This window comes from Lampetra planeri, unplaced genomic scaffold (genome assembly GCF_965212315.1).
Source record: "Lampetra planeri unplaced genomic scaffold, kcLamPlan1.2.h2 scaffold_211, whole genome shotgun sequence".
NCBI classification, from domain to species: domain Eukaryota; kingdom Metazoa; phylum Chordata; class Hyperoartia; order Petromyzontiformes; family Petromyzontidae; genus Lampetra; species Lampetra planeri.
This window is the reverse complement of record NW_027614872.1, coordinates 92,345-105,419: the sequence shown is the minus strand read 5'-3', so window position 1 is coordinate 105,419 and position 13,075 is coordinate 92,345. Positions and strand designations below refer to the sequence as shown.

The 13,075-nt window shown below is 52.1% G+C and overlaps 1 protein-coding gene across 1 annotated transcript in view; it reads right to left on the bottom strand.

Annotated features, from left to right (window-relative positions):
• Nucleotides 1-13,075, bottom strand: part of LOC144740396 (myosin-11-like) — a 60,825-nt gene that overhangs the window by 17,430 nt on the left and 30,320 nt on the right. Inside the window, exons 4-6 of the mRNA XM_078623247.1 lie at nt 12,593-12,620; nt 10,852-10,954; nt 5,699-5,791 (exon numbers count right to left, since the gene is read on the bottom strand). Coding sequence (XP_078479373.1) covers nt 5,699-5,791; nt 10,852-10,954; nt 12,593-12,620 — 224 coding nt within the window. The remainder of the gene's footprint in view (nt 1-5,698; nt 5,792-10,851; nt 10,955-12,592; nt 12,621-13,075) is intronic.

Genomic DNA, 13,075 nt, shown 5'->3' with positions numbered 1-13,075 from the left:
ACACACGCACGTACACACACACGCACGGTTGTACACACACACGCACACGCACGGCCGTACACACACACGCACGTACACACACACGGTCGTACACACACCCACACACACACACGTACACACACACACGTACACACACACGCACGCACGGTCGTACACACACACGCACGCACGGTCGTACACACACACGCACGTACACACACACACACGCACGTACACACACACACACGTACACACACGCACGGTCGTACACACACACGTACACACACACACACGCACGCACACACACACACACACGGTCGTACACACACACACGTACACACACACACACGTACACACACACACGCACGTACACACACACACGTACACACACACACACACACGCACGGTCGTACACACACACGCACGGTCGCACGCATAAAGCTACGGGTGGCGTTTGGAGTTCGTCGATTGTAAGAAAAGTTGTAGCCTGCCACGGGTGACATCAGCGTCAGGAGCTATCTGAGCTCCACCCTGCCACGGTGACGTCAGCGTCAGGAGCTATCTGAGCTCCACCCTGCCACGGTGACGTCAGCGGCACGGTGGAGACATCTGAGCTCCACCCTGCCACGGGTGACGTCAGTGGCAGGGGGAGACATCTCAACCTGCCACGGGTGACATCAGCGTCAGGAGCTATCTGAGCTCCACCCTGCCACGGGTGACATCAGCGTCAGGAGCTATCTGAGCTCCACCCTGCCACGGTTGACATCAGCGTCAGGAGCTATCTGAGCTCCACCCTGCCACGAGTGACATCAGCATCAGGAGATATCTGAGCTCCACCCTGCCACGAGTGACATCAGCGTCAGGAGCTATCTGAGCTCCACCCTGCCACGGGTGACATCAGCGTCAGGAGCTATCTGAGCTCCACCCTGCCACGGGTGACGTCAGCGTCAGGAGCTATCTGAGCTCCACCCTGCCACGGGTGACATCAGCGGCAGGAGCTATCTGAGCTCCACCCTGCCACGAGTGACATCAGCGTCAGGAGCTATCTGAGCTCCACCCTGCCACGGTGACATCAGCGTCAGGAGCTATCTGAGCTCCACCCTGCCACGGGTGACATCAGCGTCAGGAGCTATCTGAGCTCCACCCTGCCACGGTGACATCAGCGTCAGGAGCTATCTGAGCTCCACCCTGCCACGGTGACATCAGCGTCAGGAGCTATCTGAGCTCCACCCTGCCACGGTGACATCAGCGTCAGGAGCTATCTGAGCTCCACCCTGCCACGGTGACATCAGCGTCAGGAGCTATCTGAGCTCCACCCTGCCACGGTTGACATCAGCATCAGGAGCTATCTGAGCTCCACCCTGCCACGGTTGACATCAGCGTCAGGAGCTATCTGAGCTCCACCCTGCCACGAGTGACATCAGCATCAGGAGATATCTGAGCTCCACCCTGCCACGGGTGACATCAGCATCAGGAGCTATCTGAGCTCCACCCTGCCACGGTGACGTCAGCGGCAGGAGCTATCTGAGCTCCACCCTGCCACGGTTGACATCAGCGGCACGGTGGAGACATCTGAGCTCCACCCTGCCACGGTTGACATCAGCGGCACGGTGGAGACATCTGAGCTCCACCCTGCCACGGTGACGTCAGCGGCAGGGGGAGACATCTCAGCCTGCCACGGTTGACATCAGCGGCAGGAGCTATCTGAGCTGGTGGCAGCATTGGCGCAGGGCACGACGCTTCACCACCGCTCGATTTCACGCCACGATGACGTGGCGTGTAGAAGCGCGTCGCTCTCCACTGCGTTCGCCTGCAATCAGCTGTATCGCCGTGTAGCTGCGAGGGTTTGTTTAGTCAGGAACAAGCCACTCTATGACCCCCAACCACCACCACCAGCACCACCTCACAAACAAGTTGTTAACATCTCAGCATTCCTCATGAGCCCGTGCCATATAAGGCTCACAGAGGAGACCCAGAGGACAGCTTGCTGCAGCACACACACACACACAGACTCATATACACACTCACATACACACACACACAGACACACAGACACACACAGACTCACATACACAGACTCACATACACACTCACATACACACACACACAGACTCTCACACACACACAGACACACACTCACATACACACACACAGACACACACACAGACACACACACACAGACTCACATACACACTCACATACACACACACACAGACACACAGACACACACACACAGACTCACATACACACTCACATACACACACACAGACTCTCACACACACAGACACACACTCACATACACACACACACAGACTCACACACACACACAGACTCACACACACACACAGAATCACATACACACAGACACACACAGACTCACATACACACACAGACACACACTCAGACACACACATACACACACACACAGACTCACACACACAGACACAGACTCACACACACACAGACTCTCACACACACACAGACACACTCACATACACACACACAGACTCACATACACAAACACACACAGACTCACACACACACACAGACTCACACACACACACAGACACACACATACACACAGAGACTCACATACACACACAGACACACACACATACAGACTCACATACACAAACATACACAGACTCACACACACGCACAGACACACACATACACTAGAAAATCAAAGGCAAGACCCCCCATGTAGCCTTAACAGACTGTAGGGGCAAGTGCTGTTAGCGAGCACCTATGAAGGCCGGCACGGCACACGAGGGGGTGGGTGGCCAGCACCACGCCCGGCCGCCTTTGTCTCCCCAGTGGCGATGTTTACTACACACCGCACCAGATACTAATTTGAGGCTGAGTCGACCGAGCGAAAGCGCAGGCCCGGTTCAGATGTGTGATGCTGATGTTGGTCGTGAGCGGGAATCAAACCTGGGTCGTCGGATTCGTAGCGCAGTGCGCTAACCAGTGTACCACCACTCCTCACAACATACCGCACCTAGGATTAGCACGGGCTGGCTGTGTACAATGTGAAAGAAGTTCAAAATACAACAACAACCGCCGTTCGCCACTAAGTGGCGGTGAGGTCACCACGACGCTTGTGCCAGGCCATGTGCACCTTGAGGCCACGTGAAGTGTCGAACGCCCGCTGGCAGGAGGTCATGGGGCAGACCCAGCAGGTGCCACGGGTCGACTAACTGAGATGACCGAGATGACTGGCTGATGCACCACCTGTGCCCCCTACTGTGCCAACTTGCTGTGCTTTAGCCACCCGGCGCTCCGCTCGTTGTTGTGAGCGTCGCTCCTCCGCCCTCCGCTGTTTCTGGAGGGCGACTGCCTCCAACTGCCCAGTAGCGTCCTTCACGAGCCTCCTCCACAGAGGCCGATCTTGACACCGCTGGTACCAGTCATCGGCAAGTCCACTCAGCTCCACGTCCTCCTGTACCACATCACTCCATCTCTTCTCTAGCCCGTGCCGCGCCCGTTTAGCCCCCTCTATCCGGCCGAACAAAAGCTGTTTGGGCATGCGGTGGCTGGGCATGCGGGCTACATGACCCAGGCAAAATGCATACATGCGCACACATACATTCAAGATCAACAGCCCTCCCCAGAGGTCGGAAACGGGTTTTGATTCCTTACCCGTACCCGTACCCGGCCGCACCAGGGTCGCAATTGGGTACCCATACCCTACCCGATACCCGGCTACCCGTACCCGGCCGGGTATCGGGTAGGGTACGGGTACCCGATTGCGACCTCTGGGACGAAGCCATGTTGCAGGCGCGGGTGGGTTGATTCTAGGAACTTGAATTGTGAGAAGAGACGAGACGTTGGGAAATGAGTGACAAACGGTGACTCACCAGTGACTCACGGCCTACCCGTACCCGGCCGCACCAGGGTCGCAAACGGGTACCCGGCTGGGTACGGGTAGCCGGGTATCGGGTAGGGTACGGGTATCGGGTACCCGATTGCGACCTCTGGCCCTCCCCCACTAAATGAACTCCGGTCATTTCCACAGCGGCTTTTGGCTAGCCACGGAACAAAGGCGGTGAGGTCACCGCATCGCGCGCGTTCAGATGCGCTTCTGCGGCCGTCTGGAACGCTCTTCCTTTGCGATATCAGGACGCCGCTGGGAGCTGTGCAACTTTTAAATCATCATGATCATCATCTAGATTGACAAACTCATTTTTTTAAGAACAGATTTTTGTGTTAAGTTTTTAGTTTGTTGTCCTCCGATTAGCGCGGTTGGCTACACGGTGCGAAAGAAATTCAACATAATTACGTATCCGCGCCTTCTGTCTGTGTCCCATGTGTCCCCGCTCATTAATCCCGTGTGTCTCTTATCCTGTGTCCTGTGTGTGTGTTCTGTGGGTGTGTGTCTCCTGTGTCTCATGTGTACGATTCATTGATTCATTCCGTGCATCTCCTATCCTGTGTCCTGTGTGTGTGTTCTGTGTGTGTGTGTCTCCTGTGTCTCATGTGTACGATTCATTGATTCATTCCGTGCATCTCCTATCCAGTGTCCTGTGTGTGTGTTCTGTGTGTGTGTGTCTCCTGTGTCTCATGTGTACGATTCATTGATTCATTCCGTGCATCTCCTATCCAGTGTCCTGTGTGTGTGTTCTGTGTGTGTGTGTCTCCTGTGTCTCATGTGTATGATTCATTGATTCATTCCGTGCATCTCCTATCCAGTGTCCTGTGTGTGTGTTCTGTGTGTGTGCGTCTCCTGCGTCTCATGTGTACGATTCATTGATTCATTCCGTGCATCTCCTATCCAGTGTCCTGTGTGTGTGTTCTGTGTGTGTGTGTCTCCTGTGTCTCATGTGTACGATTCATTGATTCATTCCGTGCATCTCCTATCCAGTGTCCTGTGTGTGTGTTCTGTGTGTGTGTGTCTCCTGTGTCTCATGTGTACGATTCATTGATTCATTCCGTGCATCTCCTATCCAGTGTCCTGTGTGTGTGTTCTGTGTGTGTGCGTCTCCTGCGTCTCATGTGTACGATTCATTGATTCATTCCGTGCATCTCCTATCCAGTGTCCTGTGTGTGTGTTCTGTGTGTGTGTGTCTCCTGCGTCTCATGTGTACGATTCATTGATTCATTCCGTGCATCTCCTATCCAGTGTCCTGTGTGTGTGTTCTGTGTGTGTGCGTCTCCTGCGTCTCATGTGTACGATTCATTGATTCATTCCGTGTGTCTCCTATCCAGTGTCCTGTGTGTGTGTTCTGTGTGTGTGTGTCTCCTGCGTCTCCTGTGTACGATTCATTGATTCATTCCGTGTGTCTCCTATCCAGTGTCCTGTGTGTGTGTTCTGTGTGTGTGCGTCTCCTGCGTCTCATGTGTACGATTCATTGATTCATTCCCTGCGACCTCCCATCCTGTTCTTAGGTTTTTTCGGTAAAGTCACGTAGGTAAAAATGTTAAATGAATAAAAGTAAAATAAAAATTTAATAAAAATCACGACGTTTCGGAGGCAACACAAGCCTCCGTCTTCAGGTGTAACCGTCACAGCACGATTGCTGTATCAAGTAAATGAGAAATTCCAAGGACACAGTATTTGTATATATATACTGGTTGAGGGTGGGAGGAGCCAAGGTAGGCCCTGAATATGATTTTTGTGAGGTTCGGTGCGGCTGAAGCACGCTGCTATCCTGTGTCCCGTGTCAGTCCCACGTCTGGTCCCGCGCTGGTCCCGCGCTGGTCCTCCCCCCGTACTCACGAAGCGAGATGAGTTGTCATTCTTCACCGTCTTGGCGTTGCCGAACGCCTCCAAGATGGGATTGGCCTGGAGTAGCTGCTTCTCTAGCTCGCCCTGGAGTAGAGAGACACGGGGGGAGAGTAGAGAGACACGGGAGGGAGTAGAGAGACACGGGAGGGAGTAGAGAGACTCGGGAGGGAGTAGAGAGACACGGGGAGAGAGTAGAGAGACACGGGGAGAGAGTAGAGAGACACAGGGGGAGAGTAGAGAGACACGGGGAGAGAGTAGAGAGACACGGGGGGAGAGTAGAGAGACACGGGGAGAGAGTAGAGAGACACGGGAGGGAGTAGAGAGACACGGGGGGAGAGTAGAGAGACACGGGAGGGAGTAGAGAGACACGGGAGGGAGTAGAGAGATACGGGGAGAGAGTAGAGAGACACGGGGAGAGAGTAGAGAGACACGGGAGGGAGTAGAGAGACACGGGGAGAGAGTAGAGAGACACGGGGGGAGAGTAGAGAGACACGGGGAGAGAGTAGAGAGACACGGGAGGGAGTAGAGAGACACGGGAGGGAGTAGAGAGACACGGGGGGAGAGTAGAGAGACACGGGGAGAGAGTAGAGAGACACGGGAGGGAGTAGAGAGACTCGGGAGGGAGTAGAGAGACTCGGGAGGGAGTAGAGAGACACGGGGAGAGAGTAGAGAGACACGGGGGGAGAGTAGAGAGACACGGGGAGAGAGTAGAGAGACACGGGGGGAGAGTAGAGAGACACGGGAGGGAGTAGAGAGACACGGGAGGGAATAGAGAGATACGGGGAGAGAGTAGAGAGACACGGGGAGAGAGTAGAGAGACACGGGAGGGAGTAGAGAGACATGGGAGGGAGTAGAGAGACACGGGAGGGAGTAGAGAGACTCGGGAGGGAGTAGAGAGACTCGGGAGGGAGTAGAGAGACACGGGGAGAGAGTAGAGAGACACGGGGGGAGAGTAGAGAGACACGGGGAGAGAGTAGAGAGACACGGGGAGAGAGTAGAGAGACACGGGAGGGAGTAGAGAGACACGGGGAGAGAGTAGAGAGACACGGGGAGAGAGTAGAGAGACACGGGGAGAGAGTAGAGAGACACGGGAGGGAGTAGAGAGACACGGGGAGAGAGTAGAGAGACACGGGGAGAGAGTAGAGAGACACGGGGGGAGAGTAGAGAGACATGGGGAGAGAGTAGAGAGACACGGGAGGGAGTAGAGAGACATGGGAGGGAGTAGAGAGACACGGGAGGGAGTAGAGAGACTCGGGAGGGAGTAGAGAGACTCGGGAGGGAGTAGAGAGACACGGGGAGAGAGTAGAGAGACACGGGGGGAGAGTAGAGAGACACGGGGAGAGAGTAGAGAGACACGGGGAGAGAGTAGAGAGACACGGGAGAGAGTAGAGAGACACGGGAGGGAGTAGAGAGACACGGGGAGAGAGTAGAGAGACACGGGGAGAGAGTAGAGAGACAAGGGGAGAGAGTAGAGAGACACGGGAGGGAGTAGAGAGACACGGGAGGGAGTAGAGAGACACGGGGAGAGAGTAGAGAGACACGGGAGGGAGTAGAGAGACACGGGGAGAGAGTAGAGAGACACGGGGAGAGAGTAGAGAGACACGGGGAGAGAGTAGAGAGACACGGGAGGGAGTAGAGAGACACGGGAGGGAGTAGAGAGACACGGGAGGGAGTAGAGAGACACGGGAGGGAGTAGAGAGACACGGGGAGAGAGTAGAGAGACACGGGAGAGAGTAGAGAGACACGGGGAGAGAGTAGAGAGACACGGGAGGGAGTAGAGAGACACGGGGAGAGAGTAGAGAGACACGGGAGGGAGTAGAGAGACACGGGAGGGAGTAGAGAGACACGGGAGGGAGTAGAGAGACACGGGAGGGAGTAGAGAGACTCGGGGAGAGAGTAGAGAGACACGGGGAGAGAGTAGAGAGACACGGGGAGAGAGTAGAGAGACACGGGGAGAGAGTAGAGAGATACGGGAGGGAGTAGAGAGACACGGGGAGAGAGTAGAGAGACACGGGAGGGAGTAGAGAGACACGGGGAGAGAGTAGAGAGACACGGGAGGGAGTAGAGAGACACGGGGAGAGAGTAGAGAGACACGGGGAGAGAGTAGAGAGACACGGGGAGAGAGTAGAGAGATACGGAGACGGAGTAGAGAGACACGGGGAGAGAGTAGAGAGACACGGGAGGGAGTAGAGAGACACGGGGAGAGAGTAGAGAGACACGGAGAGAGAGTAGAGAGACACGGGAGGGAGTAGAGAGACACGGGAGGGAGTAGAGAGACACGGGAGAGAGTAGAGAGACACGGGGACAGAGTAGAGAGACACGGGAGAGAGTAGAGAGACACGGGGAGAGAGTAGAGAGACACGGGGAGAGAGTAGAGAGTCACGGGGAGAGAGTAGAGAGACACGGGGAGAGAGTAGAGAGACACGGGCAGAGAGTAGAGAGACACGGGAGGGAGTAGAGAGACACGGGGAAAGAGTAGAGACACGGGGAGAGAGTAGAGAGGCACGGGGAGAGAGTAGAGAGACACGGGAGGGAGTAGAGAGACACGGGGAGAGAGTAGAGAGACACGGGGAGAGAGTAGAGAGACACGGAGAGAGAGTAGAGAGACACGGAGACGGTGCAGAGAGACAGATCAGGGAGACACAGAGATGGCCAGGGAGACATGGGGACGAGACAGAGACATATGAAAGGGACACAGCGGGAAATGAAACAGAGAGACATGGGGACAGAACAGACAGACATTTCACAAGGTTAATCGGGTTACTCGAGAGTGAGGCACGCCTATAACTCGGTGAGGTAGTAGGGTCAGGGTTAGGGTCAGGGTTCTATTCTAAGTTTTTTTCGGTAAAGTCACGTAGGTAAAAACATTAAAATTAAGAAAAGTAAAATACCATATGAATAAAAAGTGTGCCGTACTTGGCCCTTCCCCTCTCCAACCATTATATAAACGGAGTGGTAGCTCTTGCAATCTCTCATTTACTTGATACAGCTGTCGTGGCTGTGACGGTTCCACCTGAAGACGGAAGCTTGTGTTGCCTCCGAAACGTCGTGATTTTTATTTTATTTTACTTTTATTAATTTTAATGTTTTTACCTACGTGACTTTACCGAAAAAACCTAAGAATATGAATCCTTGCAGTCACGAAAGCTTCACATCTAGGGTCAGGGTTAGTTCACGTGGATTTAAACAAACACAAAAGTAAACTCATCCTTTTGTATTCATGGTTCTTTCGGTAAAGTCACGTAGATAGAAAATAAAAATAATGAAATAAAATGTTAAATAATAAAGAATAAAAAGAATACATTGAAAATAATAAAATAAAATAAAAACATTTTTTTTAATTAATTGAAAATAATAAAAGCAACAAAAAAACACGACGTTTCGATCGCAATACAAGCGGTCTTCATCAGGCGGAGAAATGTTTTTATATTTTTTTGTTTTTGTTTTCTATCAACGTGACTTTACCGAAAGAACCAAGAATATGAATTCCTGCAGTCACGAAAGTTTTAAGTCAAAACTCATCCTGTTTTTGATCATCAAAATGTCTTGAATATGAGAAAAACGACAATGTGCAGAGAAGAAAACTTTCGAATTTCCCAGCATCTTGTTTCTTCCACTGCATGTACACGACCACAGGGCCTTGTTTCCATTGGAAACCGGTAAGAACTAGGCTCATGTGATACCCTAAAACAGTGGTGGGGAACCTTTTTTCTGCCAAGGGCCATTTGGATATTTATAACATCATTCGCAGGCCGTACAAAATTAAATTTTTGTTGCTATGAAATAAGTGCCTATATTGTTTTTATTTCGAGTCATGCGGTTGCCTTGGCAGGGCCAGACCAAATGATTTTGCGGGCCTTATACGGCCCGCGAAATCAGGCCCTGTTTCCAAGGTAACCAGGCAAGCGGTTATCTAATGTGGTACTCAAGAGGGAACTCAATCCTTGTTTCCAAGGTAACCAGTCAAGCGGTTATCTAATGTGGTACTCAAGAGGGAAATCAATCCTTGTTTCCAAGGTAACCAGTCAAGCGGTTAGCTAATGTGGTACTCTAGAGGGAACTCAATTCTTGTTTCCAAGGTAACCAGGCAAGCGGTTATCTAATGTGGTACTCAAGAGGGAACTCAATCCTTGTTTCAAAGGCAAAGATTCAAGCTATAGGCTTATGTGGTATCCTAGAGGAAACCAGGCCTCGTTTCCTAGGAAACCAGGCCTAGTTTGCTTGGAAGCCAGGCCTCGTTTCCTTGGAAACTAGGCCTCGTTTCATAGTAGACCAGGCCTCGTTTTCTAGGAGACCAGGCCTTGTTTACTAGGAAACCAGGCCTCGTTTGCTGAGAAACCAGGCCTCGTTTCCTTGGAAACCAGGCCTTGTTTGCTGGGAAACCAGGCCTCGTTTCCTTGGAAACCAGGCCTCGTTTCCTAGGAAACCAGGCCTCGTTTGTTGGGAAACCAGGCCTCGTTTCCTTGGAAACCAGGCCTCGTTTGCTGGGAAACCAGCCCTCGTTTCCTTGGAAACCAGGCCTTGTTTGCTGGGAAACCAGGCCTCGTTTCCTTGGAAACCAGGCCTCGTTTGCTGGGAAACCAGGCCTCGTTTCCTTGGAAACCAGGCCTTGTTTGCTGGGAAACCAGGCCTCGTTTCCTTGGAAACCAGGCCTCGTTTGCTGGGAAACCAGGCCTCGTTTGCTGGGAAACCAGGCCTCGTTTCCTAGGAAACCAGGCCTCGTTTCCTTGGAAACCAGGCCTCGTTTGCTGGGAAACCAGGCCTCGTTTCCTTGGAAACCAGGCCTCGTTTGCTGGGAAACCAGGCCTCGTTTCCTTGGAAACCAGACCTCGTTTCCTAGGAAACCAGGCCTTATTTACTAGGAAATCAGGCCTTGTTTGCTTGGAAACCATGCCTCGATTCCTTGGAAACCAGGCCTCGTTTCCTTGGAAACCAGGCCTCGTTTCCTAGGAGACCAGGCCTCGTTTCCTAGGAGACCAGGCCTCGTTTACTAGGAAACCAGGCCTTGTTTACTAGGAAACCAGGCCTCGTTTCCTAGGAGACCAGGCCTCGTTTGCTTGTAAACCAGGCCTCGTTTTCTAGGAAACCAGGCCTCGTTTCCTAGGAAACCAGACCTCGTTTCCTGGGAAACGAGCAGCACTTGCCGTGATGGTGTTGTCCTTCTTGCTCTTGTGGGACGAGGTGACGTGGGCCAGGAACTGGATGACCTTCTTGGTGTTCTCGGTTTTCCCAGCGCCGGACTCGCCACTGAGATCCCAGCGACAAGCGCGTGCGGACGCCACGCGGGAGAAACAACGAGAATGTCAACGAAGAGTAATTAGAGAGAGAGAGAGAGAGGTTGTGACGGAGCAGAACAAGGCACCGAACATAATGTACTCAAATGGTACTCAAATTGTAAATGTTGTGGTTTCGCGCTTCAACACACCGGTGGGCTAAAGCAGTGAACTATTTGTCTTTTGTCAACGTGACACTTTTTTACTGATTGGCCGTGTCGGGTGGTGGAGGGTTACGACACATTTATAAATAACGCGATCTAAACCCAAAAACGTTGATTATGAATAATGTTTAAGCTGGGGACATTGGATGTGGCGCAAGAGTCTGGGGGAAGGCGGCGAATTGAAATTCCATGAGCAATCGGAAGGATTTGGGCGCGACTGGGAGGATAATCCAATGCAGAGAGTTCTTGAGAAAGGACACGAGACATAGTGAGAGATGGACTAACATTGCCCATAGACTGCCATTACTAACATTGCCCATGGACTAACATTGCCCATAAACTGCCATTACTAACATTGCCCATGGATTAACATTGCCCATAGATTAACATTGCCTGTAGACTAACATTGCCCATATACTGCCATTTTCCGTAGACTAGAAATTCCCATAGACTATCATTGCCCATAGACTAACATTTCCCATACACTAACATTTCCCATAGACTAACATTCCCCATACACTAACATTGCCCATAGGCTAAGAGGTCATCGAGTTTTTATCAAGGGCAGAGCTGAATTGAAGGAATGAAGACCGCCGTAGCCAACGTCTGTGAGAAAGGAACGCGGCTCACGCGGAGAGAAAGATAGAAAGAGCGAGAGGAGAGAGGAGAGAGGGAGGAGAGAGACAGAGAGAGAAAGAGAGAGAAAGAGCGAGAGGAGAGAGGAGAGAGGAGAGAGGAGAGAGGGAGGAGAGAGACATTTGCTTTGCACGAGAGATGAAAACGGCGGAGACGACAGCCACGTTGGAGTGGGTGGAGTGGCAGCCTGGATTGCGTTAAACACCACGGGCCAAATCCCTTGACTCCTCCATGACCCCAACACCTCCACCACCTCCAGAGACTCATGTTAGTGAATTTTTTTTTTCCTAAAAAGTGGAACATTTTGGCAATTTTTTTTCACGAAAATAAATTGTCACGCACAACGAGTCTGTGTGCAAAATGTCAGCTCGATTGGATCACGGGAAGTGGGTTAAAAAACGACCGAAAGATTTGCACGGTCGTAAGCAAGCAAGCACGCAAGCAAGCGAACTTAATATAAAGGATTTAAAAAGGCAGGGCAATGATAAGGGGTTGACAGGTAATCGGTTAGCAAGCTGCGCTACGAACCTGGCGACCCGAGTTCGATTCCCGCTCACGGCCAACACCACCGGTGACGATTATCTGAACCGGTCCTGGGCCTCCCCTAGGTCGACTCAGCCTCAAATGAGTATCTGGTGCGGTGTGTAAACATCGCCACTGGGGAGACAAAGGCGGCCGGGCGTGGTGCTGGCCACCTACCACCTCCTCGTGTGCCGTGCCGGCCTTCATAGGTGCTGCTCGCTAACAGCACTTGCCCCAACAGTCTGTTAGAGGCTACACGGGGGACCTTTGTCTTTGTGCATGCTACTTACGTGCAAAGGATGGACTGATCTTCACGATCTAGAACGCAAACAAAAACACAAGCGAGACTTTAGTAAATTGCTGTAATTACAACTTGATAACAATGATAACTCTTTACCCAAAGCCTCACCAAGTTTCACGACAAGGATGGCTGTGTGGATGAAAATGATCAAGCGTCAAGATGACTGTGACCATTCCCTACCCACCGATAGCAACATCATCATCATCATCACCACCATTACCACCATCACCACCATCATCATCACCATCATCATCACCATCACCACCATCATCATCATCATCACCACCATTACCACCATCACCACCATCATCATCATCATCACCATCATCATCATCACCACGACCATCATCATCATCACCACCATCATCACCACCATCATCATCACCACCATCATCATCATCATCACCATCACCACCATCATCATCATCACCACCATCATCACCATCACCATCATCACCATCATCACCATCAC